This window comes from Oncorhynchus keta, chromosome 23 (assembly GCF_023373465.1).
Source record: "Oncorhynchus keta strain PuntledgeMale-10-30-2019 chromosome 23, Oket_V2, whole genome shotgun sequence".
In the NCBI taxonomy this organism is placed as follows: domain Eukaryota; kingdom Metazoa; phylum Chordata; class Actinopteri; order Salmoniformes; family Salmonidae; genus Oncorhynchus; species Oncorhynchus keta.
In genome coordinates, this window is record NC_068443.1 from 48763980 (window position 1) to 48783722 (window position 19743).

Here is a 19743-nt window from a genome sequence, read left to right on the forward strand (position 1 = left end):
TGCTCAGTTGGTAGAGTTTAAATATCCTTGGAGAGTATGGACATGAATAATGTATTCCTCTATTGCTCAGTTGGTAGAGTTTAAATATCCTTGGAGAGTATGGACATGAATAATGTATTCCTCTATTGCTCAGTTGGTAGAGTTTAAATATCCTTGGAGAGTATGGACATGAATAATGTATTCCTCTATTGCTCAGTTGGTAGAGTTTAAATATCCTTGGAGAGTATGGACATGAATAATGTATTCCTCTATTGCTCAGTTGGTAGAGTTTGAAACGTCAGGATAGGGAGCTCTGATCACACATACGTAAAAAATAAAAAAAATAAAAAAGTTGTTTTTAAAATATGCACTCATATGACTGTCAGTTGCAATGGTTAAAATCATCTGATAAATGGCATTCACTTGTTATTATAGTTCCAGAACTGGTGGCCAGAGGAGTGATCTGTCAAGTGTTTCCTCTACATGAGCCACGGATCCTCAGTCAGCTGATGACATCATGGGTCCAAGCTGTCTGTGAGAGACAGCCTTTGGGTGAGCAGCAACTGTTGAGACAATACTGCATTACTTATTGTTACAATTATCTGCGCTACAAATGCAACATCAATGGAAAGATGCACATTTCTTCAAATGATCATTCACTAGCTGAAACCATGAATAACCCATTTTGTCTGTCTTTTGTCCATGTTGTTGGTCCGTGGCTGCTGATCCCTGTGTGTTAGATGACATCTGTGATTACTTTGGAGTGAAAATCGGCATGTACTTTGCCTGGCTGGGCTTCTACACCAACTCCATGCTGTACCCTGCCGTCGTTGGCTTCCTGATGTGGATCCTGGCAGAGGCTGACCAGGTAGGTGATCCAGCATCACATGCCTCAATGGAGACCACACACTGGCCAATAAACCTGTCAATATACGGTAACTAATGTATCATACACAATGTAGTTCAGCCTACTACCTAATCTGCTAGTGACAGTGACGTAGGAGTTGGCAAGATAGCACAAACAGATCGTGGATTAGGCTAAATGTAGCTAACATACACAATGGGATTTCACAGTTATACAATACTAATGACTCACCTATTGTGGGAATATGTGTAGGTGTTTCCTTTCACAATCACTGCATGAAACAGCATGTAACAAAACATGGCCTATACTTCCAAAATGTATCCCCCGCCACAGCTCTTAATTCCCCAAGCCGACAAGGTGGCAAATCTGTCGACGTACCCTTGAGCAAGGCACTTGACCCTAATTGCTCATCTAATTCGCTCTGGATTAAGAGCGTCTGCGAAATTACTTCAATGTAAAAATGATACAGTCCCTTTGCTCTTTAGAGTTACTGTACAAAGGTCCCTGTGTTTTGTATGTATCTCATGTGGCTCACCCACTCCCGGACAGACCAGCCAGGACATCTGCTGTGTAGTGTTTGCCCTTTTCAACGTGGTTTGGGCGACGCTCTTCCTGGAGAGATGGAAGCGGAGAGAGGCCGAGCTGGCACACATGTGGGGAACACTAGACACCCCCGCCGAGCCCCTTGAGGAGCCCCGTCGCCAGTTTCGGGTGAGTGTCCTATTATTGCATCCTACTCATTTCAGAGTTAGGCTGAGATGAATCTCTCATGGACAGATCTATGTAAACATAGCTGGTACCGTAGAATCTGTCGGGAAGGAATGTGGGCTAATGAGCAAAAGTCACTGGTTATTTGGACATATCGTGATTTCAAAGGTGTTAGAATCTTTCTAATTTTGGAAGGGGGTGGAACATACGTGATGTAACGTGCAAAGAGAGAGGGTGGAGCTCCTCGTTCTGGTTCCGCTCCTCGTTCTAGCATCTCTTCATCTCTTCTCTTAAAATGTTTGGACCCAGAACTTGATCGAGCAGCGGGCCAATTGCGCAATACTTTAGATCTGGAGATTAGTCCGAGATTCAATCTGTGGCGCGTTGTAGAGCCATTGACATTTAAAGGTACTTTCCGATTGAGCCGACATCTGCATCTGGGAACATTGCATTTAAAAGACGTATTGTCGATAGCGCTCTACAACACACCTTCGTTTGAAGCCCAGCCTTAGATTACTACCAGTGCTGTTTGGTTCCTTCAGGACTATGGCCAGAGTACAAATTCCATCACCAGCCTCAAGTAGCTTTTCCAGGGTTGTTCCAGGGCCAGAGTTTACGGGTCTACGGTGATAAGTAATATGAGCTCTAGGCTTGGAGAGTGTTGTGTGAATTCCAAGGGTTGGGGCAGGGAGACATGCCTCCTGACGGGCAGTTGTTACTGTTGCTATCAGGCCCGGCTAGCTCAGTCGGTAGAGCATGAGACTCTTAATCTCAGGGTCGTGGGTTCGAGCCCCACGTTGGGCGTAAATGTTTTAGCTGGCGGTCCTGATCTTCTCAACTACCATTGTGTCTTTGGGGGGGGACATGCCTCCTGTGGTTTCTAAACAGGCCGTTGTCACTGTTGCTATCAGGCCCGGCTAGCTCAGTCGGTAGAGCATGAGACTCTTAATCTCAGGGTCGTGGGTTCGAGCCCCACGTTGGGCGTAAATGTTTTAGCTGGCGGTCCTGATCTTCTCAACTACCATTGTGTCTTTGGGGGGACACATGCCTCCTGTGGTTTCTAAACAGGCCGTTGTCACCGTTGCTATCAGGCCCGGCTAGCTCAGTCGGTAGAGCATGAGACTCTTAATCTCAGGGTCGTGGGTTCGAGCCCCACGTTGGGCGTAAATGTTTTAGCTGGCGGTCCTGATCTTCTCAACTACCATTGTGTCTTTGGGGGGACACATGCCTCCTGTGGTTTCTAAACAGGCCGTTGTCACCGTTGCTATCATGCCCGGCTAGCTCAGTCGGTATAGCATGAGACTCTTAATCTCAGGGTCGTGGGTTCGAGCCCCACGTTGGGCGTAAATGTTTTAGCTGGCGGTCCTGATCTTCTCAACTACCATTGTGTCTTTGGGGGGACACATGCCTCCTGTGGTTTCTAAACAGGCCGTTGTCAGTGTTGCTATCAGGCCCGGCTAGCTCAGTCGGTAGAGCATGAGACTCTTAATCTCAGGGTCGTGGGTTCGAGCCCCACGTTGGGCGTAAATGTTTTAGCTGGCGGTCCTGATCTTCTCAACTACCATTGTGTCTTTGGGGGGACACATGCCTCCTGTGGTTTCTAAACAGGCCGTTGTCACTGTTGCTATCAGGCCCGGCTAGCTCAGTCGGTAGAGCATGAGACTCTTAATCTCAGGGTCGTGGGTTCGAGCCCCACGTTGGGCGTAAATGTTTTAGCTGGCGGTCCTGATCTTCTCAACTACCATTGTGTCTTTGGGGGGACACATGCCTCCTGTGGTTTCTAAACAGGCCGTTGTCACTGTTGCTATCAGGCCCGGCTAGCTCAGTCGGTAGAGCATGAGACTCTTAATCTCAGGGTCGTGGGTTCGAGCCCCACGTTGGGCGTAAATGTTTTAGCTGGCGGTCCTGATCTTCTCAACTACCATTGTGTCTTTGGGGGACACATGCCTCCTGTGGTTTCTAAACAGGCCGTTGTCACCGTTGCTATCAGGCCCGGCTAGCTCAGTCGGTAGAGCATGAGACTCTTAATCTCAGGGTCGTGGGTTCGAGCCCCACGTTGGGCGTAAATGTTTTAGCTGGCGGTCCTGATCTTCTCAACTACCATTGTGTCTTTGGGGGACACATGCCTCCTGTGGTTTCTAAACAGGCCGTTGTCACTGTTGCTATCAGGCCCGGCTAGCTCAGTCGGTAGGGCATGAGACTCTTAATCTCAGGGTCCTGGGTTCGAGCCCCACGTTGGGCGTAAATATTTTAGCTGGCGGTCCTGATCTTCTCAACTACCATTGTCTCTTTGGGGGACATGCCTCCTGTGGTTTCTAAACAGTCCGTTGTCACTGCTGCTATCACGCCCGGCTAGCTCAGTCGGTAGAGCATGAGACTCTTAATCTCAGGGTCGTGGGTTCGAGCCCCACGTTGGGCGTAAATGTTTTAGCTGGCGGTCCTGATCTTCTCAATTACCATTAGATCTTTGGGGGACACATGCCTCCTGTGGTTTCTAAACAGGCCGTTGTCACTGTTGCTATCAGGCCCGGCTAGCTCAGTCGGTAGGGCATGAGACTCTTAATCTCACGGTCCTGGGTTCGAGCCCCACGTTGGGCGTAAATGTTTTAGCTGGCGGTCCTGATCTTCTCAACTACCATTGAGTCTTTGGGGGGACACATGCCTCCTGTGGTTTCTAAACAGGCCGTTGTCACTGTTGCTATCAGGCACGGCTAGCTCAGTCGGTAGAGCATGAGACTCTTAATCTCAGGGTCGTGGGATCGAGCCCCACGTTGGTTGTAAATGTTTTAGCTGGCGGTCCTGATCTTCTCAACGACCATTGTGTCTTTGGGGGGACACATGCCTCCTGTGGTTTCTAAACAGTCCGTTGTCACTGTTGCTATCAGGCCCGGCTAGCTCAGTCGGTAGAGCATGAGACTCTTAATCTCAGGGTCGTGGGTTCGAGCCCCACGTTGGGCGTAAATGTTTTAGCTGGCGGTCCTGATCTTCTCAATTACCATTGGATCTTTGGGGGGACACATGCCTCCTGTGGTTTCTAAACAGTCCGTTGTCACTGTTGCTATCAGGCTCAGTCGGTAGAGCATGAGACTCTTAATCTCAGGGTCGTGGGTTCGAGCCCCACGTTGGGCGTAAATGTTTTAGCTGGCGGTCCTGATCTTCTCAACGACCATTGTGTCTTTGGGGGGACACATGCCTCCTGTGGTTTCTAAACAGGCCGTTGTCACTGTTGCTATCAGGCCTGGCTTGCTCGTGTGGGACTCTTCATCTCAGGGTTGTTGGTTCGAGCCCCACGTTGTACTGTAATGTGTTAGCCGCTTCTCAACTACTGTCTTATCTTTTCGGGGACACATGCCTCCTGTGGTTTATAAAGGCGGAGCTAGCTCACTCAGTAAAGCGACTCTTAGTCTCAGGGTCGTGGGTTCAAGCCCCAGTCTGGGCGCAAGCATTTTAGTTGGTGCTCGACGAAGCCTGTATCTCTGTGTGCAGGGTGTGAAGCGGTGCAGTCCAATAACAGGCTGTGAGGAGTTATACTACCCACCCTGGAAGAGGACAATGTTCAGGTGGATGGTCAGCCTCCCCATCTGTCTCCTCTGTCTCTGCTTCGTCTTCTTGGCCATGCTCGTCTGTCTGGAGATGCAGGTAAGAGACAGCGAAGTCAACAGGAAATAGCCTCATCCGACATATTCCCAAAAGTCATGATCATCAAACACAGTCCGGTATTGCGAGAAGGTTCAGGGCGGCAGCTTAATTCCCGTTAATAATATGTATTGCTGACACGTTTAGCTCCTTTCGTCAAAGCACTTGGTAGTGTTAATGTCAGGTACGATTAGTGCTTTTTTTTTTTTTTTTTTTTACAGAGATTTTTTTTTCTTTGAACGAGGCAAGTCAGTTAAGAACAAATTCTTATTTACAATGACAGTCCAGGAACAGTGGGTTAACTGCCTTGTTCAGGGGCAGAATGACACATTTTTTTTACCTTGTCAGCTCAGGGATTCAATCTAGCAACCTTTCAGTTACTGGCCCAATGCTCTAACCACTAGGCTACCTGCCGTCCCAACACTCTAACCACTAGCCTACCTGCCGTCCCAACACTCTAACCACTAGGCTACCTGCCGTCCCAACACTCTAACCACTAGGCTACCTGCCGTCCCAACACTCTAACCACTAGGCTACCTGCCGTCCCAACACTCTAACCACTAGGCTACCTGCCGCCCCATTTAAATACACTATCCCATTTAAATCACATGCAAACCCATTAACTTTTGAGGAGTAGTCACTTTTAAGATACAAGAGAATGGCTACAGTGTTAATTAACCTGTCTTTCTGTAATTCAATATGCCCATGTTGTGGTTTATCTCCTTTTTTTATAGGAGTTTGTGATGGAAATTAAGGAGTTACCCAGTATCACACGATTCATTCCTAAAATGTTGCTGGCCATCGTTGTGACTGTATGTGATGAGGTGTATAGGAAGATCGCCCATTGGCTCAATTATATGGGTAAGCTGTGCAGCTGAGATTCATTCATATCAGCAACAGGTCAGGAATGATTGGAACAGTGAGCACCCATCTCAGAATAGAAGTACGGATCTAGGATCAGGTCCCTCCCTGTCCATGTAATCTTATTCATTATGATATGCAAGGCTAAACTGATCCTAGATCAGCACTCTTAGTCTGAGATGCTTTAAGAACACTGGCTTTGATCTCATCAGAGGGCGAGATCTACTCAGGGTTTTCAAAAGATAACCAGCTTCAGTTAGCTTTTCATCCGTATTACGACTGTGGACGATGGTGTAGTGGAGGCTATACGCAGGTATACGTCACATACCCAGTATTCTTTCAGTCGGCATTGCATATACTCATTTCTTAATCCCCACTGATGGGTATCAAATTAGTGATGTGGAGGTACACGGCGTATAAATTAATAAGGCCGATGGAAAAGATCTGAATGTTTCGCTTAGAATTTGGATAAAAATTGTTATTTTTTTCACATTTTAAGTGCAGCAATGTGCACATGGTGGTAGTGTAGGCCTACACGCGAATGTTCCAAAATGCAATTTGTCGGAAAACACTGTTCTAAAATGCTCACCGCAAGCAAGCGGTTTCATGGACAGAGATGGAAATATCTGTTTGAATTTTAAAAAGGGGGAGATCTAAAGATGCAACAATTATCGTGGTTTGCTAATACTGTGACGAGGATAATGCCTTTGGCTGCTAGACAATAGACAAGAAAGTTGATTTGAAAACCAATAGAACAGGAGAGCGCATATGAGGAAGTGTTTTTAAAAAATCCCTCAACATTCCTATGATCAGTTTTTGGCTACTTTTGAAACAAGGTAAGACCTCACAATATGAAGTAAAATGTCCATGTTTCAAACAACTAAGGAACAGAAAAAAATATATTGGCGCTAATGATAGGCCTAACTGTCTTCGGGTAGATGGAAAGGCTTTCACAAAAATCTTCTCGGTTAAATGTTAACTAGCTATAAAGTAGCCTATTACCTAGTACCTGGCAGAATAATATCGTGATTATTTGCATCAATACAGTGGCCATTTGTTTTGCATACTCCATTTCATGTGCGCTACTGAAACACCGCTAACCAAACAACAGTGCTAGGTGCCTGCACACTTGAATAAAAGGGTAACAAAACAGACCTCAAAAGTGGTCACCTGATGTGGTTTTTGTTGTGGACTTAAAATGTGCAATTTGTTGTTTTTCTATGAATAAAAGTGTGACTTTGAGAGGGAAAACCAGAAGAAAAAAAATACAAATCTGAAACCTGTGAATTTCTGACTCAGTTGACAGCCTCATTTATCTATTTCAATAGTGGGCCTACTATTAGCCTTCTTGCTCAGTACAGCTTGGGTTGGCCTGACTGTGAAACACCAATATGGGATTTATCATTTTAGATCATTCAGAGTATGTCACGGTTTCTCCAAATTTTTCACACAGGGCGCCTTTCCTTCACCGGGCGGGGCCGTTTGGATTTATTTTAGCAAAATTAGAGTATACACACTTCTCCAGGCACCGCTACGCCACTGACGGTGGCTCATCCACCTGCCACTAACTCTAGCAGACTTTAAACTGTGCGTGCATGTCGCACGTGGCTAGTCGAATGCCGAACTCTTCATTGAGACAATGCTGAAACATCCAGGGGCGATTCAGTGCCACATTTGTGACGAAGTCCAAATGTAACAAAAGTGATCTTGCAGATTTAGCAGGCTTTGGTGTGAAGTAGGCTTTTACAAGTCCCGTCTTTATTTTATTACTTATTGTTAATGTCGTCTTTGGTGTGCTTATTAATGTGTGCTTTTTCCCCCCATTCCTATCGATAAAAATATTTTCATTAAGTATTTTAACATGACTATTTCTTAAACACACACAGAAACAATATTTAAATCAGTCGTTTGCCTCAAATGAAGATGCCGATGACGCAATCTTTGTCAAAGGGAGGAAACCTGGTTCAATTGGTCCTCAACTTGCAGCTCAGGCATTTCATTCAGGATTAGTAGAGTTAGCCCTGAGTTAGCCTGCCCTGGAGCAGGTTAGTTCTGGATACAGGATAAACAGAGTTAGCCCTGAGTTAGCCTGCCCTGGAGCAGGTTAGTTCTGGATACAGGATAAACAGAGTTAGCCCTGAGTTAGCCTGCCCTGGAGCAGGTTAGTTCTGGATACAGGATAAACAGAGTTAGCCCTGAGTTAGCCTGCCCTGGAGCAGGTTAGTTCTGGATACAGGATAAACAGAGTTAGCCCTGAGTTAGCCTGCCCTGGAGCAGGTTAGTTCTGAAGGAATCGTTAAATGTAAAGGTACCTGTCTAAAATGTGAGCCACTTCTGTAGCCCCGGATATCCCGAGTTGAACTCAAAAATTGACCAAAGTCACCTCGCTAACTCCTCAAACCAGGTATGTAGTGTTGTACAAAGTGATCATACAGGTTTGTTCAGTAACCAGTATCAAATGGAGCGATGTCTTTTGATGATTGGTATTATTTTCTTACAGAGAACTACAGACTTCAGAGTGCCTATGAGAATAATCTCATCATTAAAATGGTTTTTGTAAGTTAGATATTTCTTCTTTCGACCATACTAACCACTGTTATTCACGGGGGTGTATTATTGACTAACACTTTTGTGTATATGTTTAGAAATGCCATGTCTGATTTAAAGTCCTTCTCTTCATTTTGCAGTTTGAGTTTATCAATTCTTACCTTAGCCTTTTCTACATCGGATTCTACCTCAAGGACATGGAGCGACTGAAGGAGGTAAAATCTGTCAATTAGATTTGGATAATGGAAAACATGATTGAACAAACAAACAACAAAAATACCCAAGGAATAGCAACTGAATCACTCACACTGTCTCCTCACAGACGCTAGCCACTCTCCTGATCTTCCGCCAGTTCCTCCAGAACATCAAGGAAGTGCTCCAGCCTTATCTGTACGAGCATCACAAACTAGGAGTATTTACCCCCAAGGTCGTGTGGGAGATTCTCCAGGCCATAGTGCTCAAATACAGCCGCTTGGCTCTAGGAAAGTCCCAGGCTTCATGGACTATCCAGTCCCTGCTAAGCCCCAAAGGCCCTGCCACACTTCCTGGACAGACAGAACAGAAGAAGAGAGGAGATCTAAAAGCTGGCTATAGGTTTACAGAGGAAGAGTGGGACATAAATTACACACTGAGGCAACGGAAGATTAGCTTCAATGAGAAGGTGCATGTTGCCAGGGACATTGCCTTGGCGACCCAGCCAGAGGACAGCTTCTTGGAGGACAGTCCCACGTTGGTGGAGGAGGGCATGGATCCTTCCAGCGTCTTTGAGATAGTCACTGACATTGTCACCTATGAGTCCTCTGAGACCAAGGAGACTAGTGTCTCCCCACCAAATGGCTATGACACGCTAGTATGTCAGAGATGGAAGAGTCCAATTCCAGAGAAAAAGGCAACAAAGTCCTGGATTGACCCGCCTGATGAGCCCAAGTCTGTCATTCTCAGCCAAGCAGAGGTTGAGAGCTGCATGCAGACATATGAGGTGTGTCTTAGTCATCAGATCTGTTGTTATGCACCTGACCTGCTGTCAGTTTATATTGGACACGTGTTTAGTTTAATTTAATGGACTTGGAGAGTATTTCTGGCTAGTGTTAGTACCTGGTACATGCAGCAGTACATTCAAATTTAAAATAAAAAGTGATTTGAAACACAAATGCTATTCTATGTGACTTTGTGACTATGCGACTTTGACCTCTGACCCAACAGGACACCCTGCAGGACTACCAGGAGATGTTCATCCAGTTTGGCTACGTGGTGCTCTTCTCCTCCGCCTTTCCGCTGGCTGCCATGTGGGCCCTCATCAACAACATCATCGAAATCCGGAGTGACGCCTTGAAGCTCTGCACAGGCCTCCAGAGGCCCTTTGCCCAGAGGGTGGAGAGCATTGGACAGTGGCAGGTCTGGGCCCGTATTTAAAATATGTTTCATAGTAGGAGTGTTGATCTAGAATCAGGCCCCCCTTGTTCATATAATCCTATTCATTATGATCTAAATGGCAAAAATCATCCTAGGTCAGCACTCCTACTCTCCAATATGAGTTTATCCTGGAATAACCCAGGACGGACAGTATATTCACGTAATTTAGACATACAGTATATAGATTTACACTGAGTGTACAAAACATTAAGAACACCTTCCAAATAATGAATTGCACCCTCTCTGAACAGCCTCAATTAATCTGGACTCTGCAAGGTGTCGAAAGCGTTCCACAGGGATGCTGTGCCCATGTTGACTCCAATGCTTCCCACAGTCGCGTCCAGTTGGCTGGTGGACAGTTAAGTGTGAAAAATCCAGCAGCGTTGCAGTTCTTGACACAAACATGTGCGCCTGGTACCCCGTTCAAAGGCACTTTTTTCTTCGTTTTGTGTTGCCTTTCACCCTCTGAATAGCACACATACACAATCCATGTCTCAACTGTCTCAAGGCTTAAAAATCCTTCTTTAACCTGTTGTCTCCCCCTCCTTCATCTACAATGATTGAAGTGGATTTAACAAGTGACATCAATACACTCCATGTAAATCTATATACTGTATGTTTAAATTACGTGAATATACTGAAAAACAATATGGCGCCGACAGAGATGGTCGCCTCGCTTCGAGTACTATGCAGTATTTTTTTTTTTTTTTTTATGCATTATTTCTTACATTGTTACCCCAGGAAATCTTAAGTCTTATTACATACAGCCGGGAAGAACTATTGGATATCAGAGCGACGTCAACTTACCAGCACTACGTCCAGGAATACGACTTTCCCGAAGCGGATCCTCTGTTCGGACCACCAGCCAGGACAATGGACCTAATCCCAGAAGCTGACCTAGAACAACGGCGCCGCAGATGGAGCGACCTCCAGGTCAGGTTCCATAGACGTGCACATCGCCCACCGCCCCTGAGTATACTACTCGCAAATATCCAGTCTCTTGACAACAAGGTAGATGAAATTCGAGCAAGGGTTGCCTTCCAGAGAGACATCAGAGATTGTAACATTCTCTGTTTCATGGAAACATGGCTCTCTCGGGATCAGTTCGACCACCGGGCTTCTCCATGCATCGCGCCGACAGAACTCCTCTCTCGGGATCAGTTCGACCACCGGGCTTCTCCATGCAACAGAACCAACAGAACTCCTCTCTCGGGATCAGTTCGACCACCGGGCTTCTCCATGCAACAGAACCAACAGAACTCCTCTCTCGGGATCAGTTCGACCACCGGGCTTCTCCATGCATCGCGCCAACAGAACTCCTCTCGGGATCGGGACCACCGGGCTCATGCAACAGAACCAACAGAACTTCTCTCGACCACCACCGGGCTTCTCCATGCAACAGAACCTCCTCTCTCGGGAACAGAACTCCTCTCTCGGGATCAGTTCGACCACCGGGCTTCTCCATGCAACAGAACCAACAGAACTCCTCTCTCGGGATCAGTTCGACCACCGGGCTTCTCCATGCAACAGAACCAACAGAACTCCTCTCTCGGGATCAGTTCGACCACCGGGCTTCTCCATGCAACAGAACCAACAGAACTCCTCTCTGGGAAGATGGCGTAATAATAACAACATACAGGAACTCCTACCGTCTTATAAGCAGAAACTCAAACAGGATGAACCACCCCTCTCCATCTCTGTGGCCGATGTGAGTAAAACATTTAAACGTGTTAACCCTCGCAAGGCTGTTGGCCCAGACGGCATCCCTAGCTGCGTGCAGACCAGCTTGCTGGTGTGTTGTCCTTACATATTAAATTGCTCCCTATCCCAGTCTGCTGTCCCCACATGCTTCAAGATGGCCACCATTGTTCCAGTACCAAAAGAGAGGTGCAATAGCGCCTCTTCAACCTCAGGAGGCTGAAGAAATGTGGCTTGTCACCCAAAACCCTGACAAACCTTTAAAGATGCACAATCGAGAGCATCCTGTCAGGTTATATCACGCAACTGCACCGCCCTCAACCGCAAGGCTCTCCAGAGGGTGGTGCGGTCTGCACAACGCATCACCGGGGCAAACTACCTGCCCTCCATGACACCTACAGCATCCAATGTCACAGAAAGGCCAAAAAGATAATCAAGGACAACAACCACCCGAGCCACTGCCTGTTCACACCACTATCTTCCAGGAGGCGAGGTCAGTACAGGTGCATCAAAGCTGGGACCGAGAGACTTAAAAACAACTTCTATCTCAAGGCCATCAGACTGCTAATCAGCAATCACTAACTCAGAGGCTTCTGCCTACATTGAGACCCAATCACTGGTCACTTAATAAATGGATCACTAGTCACTTTAAACAATGCCACTTTAATAATGTATTTATACCATCTATTGCACCTTGCCTATGCCGCTCAGATATCGCTCATCCATATATTTATATATTCTCATTCACCCCTTTAGATTTGTGTGTATTTGGTAGTTGTTGGTCAATTGTTAGGTCACTTGTTAGATATTACTGCACTGTCGGAACTGGAAACACAAGCATTTTGCGACACTCGCATTTACACTGATTTGATTTGAATAAGGGATCATAGCTTTCATCTGGATTCACCTGGTCAGTCTATATCTTGGAAAGAACAGGTGTTCATAATGATTTGTACACTCAGTGTATATTTACCCCACTTGCAATTAAGGTCAGATAACCATTTTAGAATCATGCATTTCAAGCATCTCTGCAAAAAAGCACGCTAACTGTTATTTATTTCATAAAGTTATTTTTCCTCAGAGATTTCACTCTCTCTGTGTGCAGACAGCAATGGAGGCCATGGGCTTGATAGCCATTATGGTGAACTGTTATCTCATTGGCCAGTGTGGTCAGCTGCAGCGTCTCTTCCCCTGGCTGAGCCCTGAGATGGTCATCATCTCCATCGTGGTACTGGAGGTAAAACGTAGTCAGCCATTTTGTCTTCACTCTGTGACACCGAGTAGATCGATGCCACAAATACAGACATCAATCGTAGCAATTGTGGTACTTTTTATATACTACCTTTATCAAAACCAAGGACACTGTACATAGATCCACAAAGATTACAGAATATAAAACAATGGACCATAGCAAAAAAAGGAGGAGGTGTTATCTAAACACAAGTAAATAGCCTTCACTCAAAGATGACATCTTGTTTTGAATATCAATTGCAGCATTGTACAATAGGTTAGATCTACATTGTGTTCTCTTCAAACTGAAAAAGGAAAGGACAGGTAACTGAGAAACTATTGCTAAAGTGCTTGTGCCCAATGTGTGGCTCAAACCCAAGACCCTGAGAGTCAGAGTCTGATGCTTCACCGGCTGATCTAGACGGGCTTGAGAAGAGCAAGCAGCTCCCTCTACACACCACACACAGCATTGCAACATCACACATACTCTATCCACTCTGGTATAGGTTAAGATCACATTATTCCTCAATTGTGCGCAAGGTCTAACTGAAATTTGACGTCCGCTTTATCCCAAACCCTCCGTAAGACACACATACATACATAGGTTGGAGAGGTTGGAGCAAGGGGCTGCCACATTGGATGCCCGCAGAGCAGTTGTTGTGGGGGGGGGTTTAAGTGCCTTGCTCAAGGGCACAACGGCAGGCAATGGCATCTAGGATTTGATACCAGCAATCTATAATTTTCTGTGTTCTCATGTCAGTGTTTGTTTCCTTTCTTGTTTTGGGATATACAGCATTTTGCCATCCTCCTCAAATACGTCATCCATGTGGCCATCCCTGATATCCCTGGATGGGTCGCAGACGAGATGGCCAAATTAGAGTACCGTCGAAGGGAGGCTTTCAAGGTACAGTCGCATAGCTCTAAAACACTCTTGGCTTAATCCACAGAGCATATAATGTACTTCGCATCTCACCCTTGTCAATCACTAACATCCTCCAAGTTTGTGTCCTTTTGGTGGATTTTCTTTGCATTTTCTGATACATACGGAAGGGCATCCTTTTGTACTGACAAAACCCTCTGTTAACGTTGGCCTTCATAATAACATAATGCTGTCATAATGTCATGACATATTTCATACAGTCATGAAAGCTGATGTCAGCATATGGCATCTAACTTTACACAGTCATGGAACAAACCAAAGCTGGTCACAAGCTAGGTTTCCATCCAATTGGTGACAGATTTGCATGCGAATATTCTAGAATCTGCATAAAGAAAATATGTACATTTCCCCACCAGTGGTATGTTTCCACCAAAAAGACTTGTTGCGGATTTTTTTTTAAACAGTGCGTGATGATATAGTGCACACAAAATGTACTTTTTTTGCGTAAGTTTACAGTATCAGTCAAAAGTTGACACTCCTACTCATTCCAGGATTTTTCTTTCTTTTTACAATTTTCTACATTGTAGAATAATAGTGAAGACATCAAAACTATAAAATAACACATATGGAATCATGTAGTAACCAAAAAAGTCAAATAAAAAATACAAATATATTTTATATTTTATATTTGAGATTCTTCAAAGTAGCCACCCTTTGCCTTGATGCCAACTTTGCACACTCTTGGCATTCTCTCAACCAGCTTCAGGAGGTAGTCACCTGGAATGCATTTCAATTAACAGGTGTACCTTGTTAAAAGTTCATTTGTGGAATGTCTTTTCTTAATGTGTTTGAGCCAATCAGTTTTGTTGTGACAAGGTAGGGTTGGTATACAGAAGATGGCCCGATTTAGTAAAAGACCAAGTCCATATTATGGCAAGAACAGGTCAAAATAGCCAAGAGAAACAACAGTCCATCATTACTTTAAGACATGAAGGTCAGGAAAGGAAGACTCAGAGTTACCTCTGCTGCAGAGGTTAAGTTCATTCCAGCCTCAGAAATCGTCAATTAACTGCACCTCAGATTGCAGCCCAAATAAATGCTTCACAGAGTTCAAGTAAAAGACACATCTCAACATCAACTGTTCAGAGAATGCGTGAATCAGGCCTTCATGGTCGAATTGCTGAAAAGAAACCACTACTTAAGGGAACCAATAAGAAGAAGAGACTTGCTTAGGTCAAGAAACACGAGCAGTGGACATTAGAACGGAAGAAATCTGTCCTTTGGTCTGATGATTCCAAAAATGAGAATATCATTTGTTTTTCAACCGGATGACCCAAAACACACCTCCAAGATGTGTAAGGGCTATTTGACCAAGAAGGAGAGTGATGGAGTGCTGCATCAGATGACCTGGCCTCCACATTCATCCAAACTCAACCCAATTGAGATGGTTTGGGATGAGTTGGACCGCAGAGTGACGGAAAAGCATCCAACAAGTGCTCAGCGTATGTGGGAACTCCTTCAAGACTGTTGGAAAAGCATTCCAGGTGACTACCTCATGAAGCTGGTTAATAAAATCCCTTGTAGTAGGCTATCTTATCACATGCAGTCATAAGGAAGCATTCTGCGACAGGGCCAGGAGTGGCAACAAATCATTTTGTTTTGTACAGTTATCTGCACTACAAGGCAAGATGTCGTCTCTTTTGACAATTGAGTTGATCAAATTTGATCAGTGGAGAACGAACACTCTACTCTAACATGCTGACCGAACCGTTCGCGCCAGTCCGACCAACCGCTCGCGCGCATGTTGATTTTGTCCACCTACACCAGACGTGATCAGGACACGCAGGTTGAAATATCAAACCGAACTCTGAACCAACTATATTAATTTGGGGACAGGTCGAAAAATGCATTAAAAATTCATGGTAATTTAGCTAGCTAGCTTGCTGTTGCTAGCTAATTTGTCCTGGGATATAAACATTAGGGTGTTATTTCACCTGAAATGCACAAGGTCCTTTTTGTCGCGGATATTTGTAGAATTTTGACCCATTTTGAGTCAAAATTGTGTGGTTTTTACTCCGACAGTTAATCCACAGAAAAAAGGGGGACATTTTGTTAGTTTCTAATAATCTCTCCTCCTTCAGTCGTCTTCTGTGGACTTTATAGGTGCATTGCCACCACCAACTGGACTAGAGTATGGACCTCAGTTCAGCTTTCAAACACCCACATGGATATGCTCCTTAAATCAATGAGGAGTTGGTAGAGGCGGGACTAGCAGCAGCGTGTTGCAGCAAACTTGCGTCAAAAAAATAGAACCAAGTTATATTGTAGCGCCTGGCTATGCAGACGCTCGCGAGCAGTTTGGATGAAATGATTGAATAACATGTATCGTGTACATTTATTTTGCAATGCTTGCACACGTAATGAGAGTGGTGTGGTCAGCATGTTATGGGGATGTTTTCACGCACCACGGATGTTTGTCCAAAAATCCGCCGAAATTCAAAGTTTGAAGTAGGAAAGACGTCAAGAGCAGCTGTCGAGAGGAAATCATGGCTCTCGATGTAAAGTCCAGAGCAGACGGAAGTGCATGCATGTAATGTCATATGACTTGTTCAGAATGAGAAGTAAAATGTTGCTAATCCATGGATAAAAGTGGACTAAACGGTGAATGATATCCAAGGCCTAAGAAGAAGACTTTCTTAAGGCTGTTGTGTTTTTGAAGGAAGACGTGGCTGGAGTTTGGGCGTGGAAGAGTGAGTCGGAAATGGCAGCGAGTAGTGCGGACCAAACAAACTGTAGTGTAGCCTAATAAACTGTCTCCCGAGTCGTAGTGGGAGGACCACATACCATATCATCGGGTGTCTCCAAATTTACGATGATGTGATGGTTATTATATCAACATTTAAGTATAAAGGCATTTCCACCGCCATTTCCAGCATAATACATTTTACCGACGCAAAAAGATCCCATCATGTCGAATTAACAAATGATCTGCCGGCATTTCGAAAATGACACTGAAACTTATGATATAATATATGATATATGACTTTACTCGCATAAAAACTGTGGATGGGAACGTGGTTACAGATAGTGTTGCCTGCCAAGTCTGCTTTCTTTCTGCCACATATTATACATACAGTATTACCTTGTTCATATGCAGAAGCACGAGCGTCAGGCCCAGCAGCACTCCCAGCAACAGCTGAGGAGGCAGCTTGAGGAGGAGGAGCTGCAGCGTCAGGTGGAGCTCCAGGCCGAGGCCCAGCAGGAAAGCGAGTACCACAAGGCTGACAAACAGCACCACCATGAGAAGGCCCAGTGGAAGCCTGTGGACAAGCCCAAGAGACCCAGCTCTCTGCTGGGCAACAGCAATGTAATGAAGCTCAAGCAGATCTTCCCCCAGCAGGGGAAGTTCTCCTCAGGCACAGCCCTCACCCCTCAGTCGCCAACCGGGGGAGAAGCCAAACTAGCAGGCTTCCTCAGCTTCAAGTTCCGGAAGTCTCCGGAGTTGAAGAAGGAGCCGTTGTCGGTAACACCAGCACCGGGGACCGTGGTGGCGGCTGCGTCCGTGAACCAGGAAAGGTCCCAGTCCCCCAACAGGACCTTCAGCCCAGGGAAGCTGTTCAGCTTTAGCAGATCAGAGGGGGCAGTGGTGTGTGCGAACGGGCCTCAGCTGTCCAAACCAGGCGATGCTACCCCCCAAACGACTCCTAACAGTCAGCCCATCAGGCAGGACCTGAATACAACTCCCTCAGGCGAGTTGTTACCCTCGTCTGAGAGCGAGAGGAGAGAAACAAACAAGACAATCTAACGATACTGACACTTCTGGCTCCATGTGTTAGTCAATCATCATGGCAATATGTAAAATGTAAGAAAGGGATGCAGAGAACAATAACCTGTTATTCTTGTTAACATATCAACATGGTTTAGGTTATACTGAATAAACTAAATAAGCTAAGATGTAATGTAAGGTCAGGTTTTGGATTCATTCTCCACCATCCAAATGATATGACAGTAAATATAGGCTATATCTGTTCTATATACTGACACCCTAAGTGTATACTATGTACAAATTGTAACAGTTTACCCCCTTGAATGAGGCCCTCCCTAGTACCATAACTAAATGCAGTTATAAGACTGCATGGCGAAACATCTGCATGCCTGAAATAAATGTCTTTTTCAGCACCTTATAAGCCAAAGACATCTTATATAGTACAGAATGAGCACTTTCACGGTGACTGAAAGATATTTGACTTTTCTTAACTTTGTTTTTCTATTAATTATTTTATCACATGAAATAGTGAATGTACCATCGATGCAAAACACACTCCAATAAACTTCATGAGACCAGAGGAAATGTAATGCATCACGTTTTGATAGAATACACTATATATATGTGTATATATACAAAACACACTCCAATAAACTTCATGAGACCAGAGGAAATGTAATGCATCACGTTTTGAACACATTCTACCACACCAAGGATGATAAATATGATATAAAATAGAATACACTATATATATATGTGTATATATACAAAAAATTATATGGACACAGCCATGCAATCTCCATTGACAAACATTGGCAGTAAAATGGCCTTACTGAAGAGTGCTTTTACTGTGCAACTGTGAAGTGCAACAAGTGGAACCATCTAGGAGCAACAAAAGCTCAGCTGCGAAGTGGTAGGCCACACAAGCTCACAGAATGGGACCGCTGGGTGCTGAAGCGCTTAGCGCATGAAAATGGTCTGTCCTTGGTTGCAACACAAACTACCGAGTTCCAAACTGCCTCTGTAAGCAACGTCAGCACTATAACGGTTAGTCGGAAACTTCATGAAATGGGTTTCCGTGGCCAAGTGTAACGGATGTGAAACGGCTAGCTTAGTTAGCGGTGTGCGCTAAATAGCGTTTCAATCGGGAAGACCTTCTAGTTCCCCTTGCTCTGCAAATGGTGGAGCGATGGGTTGCTTCGAGGGTGACTGTTGTCGTTGTGCGCAGAAGGTCCCTGGTTCGCGCCCGGGTATGGGCGAGGGGACGGTTTAAAAATTATACTGTTACACAAGCAGCCGCACACAAGATCACCATGCGCTATGCCATACGTCGGATTGAGTGGTGTAAAGCTCACCGCCATTGTGGCAACAGTTTGGGGGGTGACCTTTCCTGGTTCAGCATGACAATGCCCCGTGCAAAAAGCGAGGTCCATACTGATTTTTTTTGTTGAGAGCGGTGTGTAAGAACTTGACTGGCCTGCACAGAGCCCTGACCTTAACCACATCAAACACCTCTGGGATGAATTAGAACACCAACTGCGAGCCAGGCCTAATCAACCTCGCTTATGGCTGAATGGAAGCAAGTCTCCGCAGCAATGTTCCAACATTTAGCAGAAAGCCTTCCAAGAAGAGTGGAGGCTGTTATAACAGCAAAGGGGGGACCAACTCTATTTTAATGCCCAAGATTTTGGAATGAGATTTTAGATGAGCAGGTGTCCGCATACTTTGATCATGTAGTGTAGCTTAAAGTCTGGGTAGGAGGCAAGGCCATGGATATGTCTGCCGGAACACAAGGAGAGGGTAGCCTGATGACCTTTTATTGAATCGATTGCGTCGTTGGTCTGTGTAGGTGTAACCAGTGTGAAATGGCTAGCTAGTTAGCAGTGCGCGCTAGTAGCGTTTCAATCGGGTGACTTCTCTCACTCAAGAGACCTTGACGTAGGCCTAGTGGTTTCTCTTGCTCTGCAAGGGCCGCAGATTTTGTCAAAGTGATAGGTAACGATGCTTCGAAGGTGACCGTCGTCGATGTGTGCAGAGGGTCCTTGGTTCAGGCCCAGGAGAGGGACGGAGGAAGCAATCCTGTTACAAGGGCTTCAGACGGTTTAACTGATGATTTGATAGATGTAGCAAACTGGTACTGTCGTCAATAGCTCCTCTCTA

The 19743-nt window shown here is 45.3% G+C and overlaps 1 protein-coding gene and 12 non-coding genes across 17 annotated transcripts in view; all 13 read left to right on the top strand.

Moving 5' to 3' along the window:
• LOC118402402 (anoctamin-8-like) overlaps positions 1–18168 on the top strand; it is a 31545-nt gene extending 13377 nt beyond the window's left edge. For 3 of the 5 annotated variants that reach the window (XM_035800575.2, XM_035800577.2, XM_035800579.2), the window contains 12 exons: positions 415–531; positions 720–847; positions 1394–1555; positions 5039–5191; positions 5923–6049; positions 8550–8605; positions 8737–8811; positions 8919–9575; positions 9800–9991; positions 12789–12944; positions 13731–13841; positions 16975–18168. In XM_035800575.2, coding sequence (XP_035656468.1) covers positions 415–531; positions 720–847; positions 1394–1555; positions 5039–5191; positions 5923–6049; positions 8550–8605; positions 8737–8811; positions 8919–9575; positions 9800–9991; positions 12789–12944; positions 13731–13841; positions 16975–17622 — 2582 coding nt within the window. In that variant the 3' untranslated portion in view covers positions 17623–18168. The remainder of the gene's footprint in view (positions 1–414; positions 532–719; positions 848–1393; positions 1556–5038; positions 5192–5922; positions 6050–8549; positions 8606–8736; positions 8812–8918; positions 9576–9799; positions 9992–12788; positions 12945–13730; positions 13842–16974) is intronic. The other 2 variants (XM_035800576.2, XM_035800578.2) reach the window with 2 other exon arrangements.
• On the top strand, positions 2284–2356 carry trnak-cuu (transfer RNA lysine (anticodon CUU)). The gene has a single exon. It is a non-coding gene; the product is annotated as a tRNA-Lys (tRNA).
• On the top strand, positions 2464–2536 carry trnak-cuu (transfer RNA lysine (anticodon CUU)). Its single transcript has one exon. It is a non-coding gene; the product is annotated as a tRNA-Lys (tRNA).
• trnak-cuu (transfer RNA lysine (anticodon CUU)) lies at positions 2644–2716 on the top strand. Its single transcript has one exon. It is a non-coding gene; the product is annotated as a tRNA-Lys (tRNA).
• On the top strand, positions 2824–2896 carry trnak-cuu (transfer RNA lysine (anticodon CUU)). Its single transcript has one exon. It is a non-coding gene; the product is annotated as a tRNA-Lys (tRNA).
• Positions 3004–3076, top strand: trnak-cuu (transfer RNA lysine (anticodon CUU)). The gene has a single exon. It is a non-coding gene; the product is annotated as a tRNA-Lys (tRNA).
• trnak-cuu (transfer RNA lysine (anticodon CUU)) lies at positions 3184–3256 on the top strand. The gene has a single exon. It is a non-coding gene; the product is annotated as a tRNA-Lys (tRNA).
• On the top strand, positions 3364–3436 carry trnak-cuu (transfer RNA lysine (anticodon CUU)). Its single transcript has one exon. It is a non-coding gene; the product is annotated as a tRNA-Lys (tRNA).
• trnak-cuu (transfer RNA lysine (anticodon CUU)) lies at positions 3543–3615 on the top strand. Its single transcript has one exon. It is a non-coding gene; the product is annotated as a tRNA-Lys (tRNA).
• On the top strand, positions 3722–3794 carry trnak-cuu (transfer RNA lysine (anticodon CUU)). The gene has a single exon. It is a non-coding gene; the product is annotated as a tRNA-Lys (tRNA).
• On the top strand, positions 3899–3971 carry trnak-cuu (transfer RNA lysine (anticodon CUU)). The gene has a single exon. It is a non-coding gene; the product is annotated as a tRNA-Lys (tRNA).
• On the top strand, positions 4078–4150 carry trnak-cuu (transfer RNA lysine (anticodon CUU)). Its single transcript has one exon. It is a non-coding gene; the product is annotated as a tRNA-Lys (tRNA).
• trnak-cuu (transfer RNA lysine (anticodon CUU)) lies at positions 4438–4510 on the top strand. The gene has a single exon. It is a non-coding gene; the product is annotated as a tRNA-Lys (tRNA).
• Positions 18169–19743: the final 1575 nt, after the last annotated feature.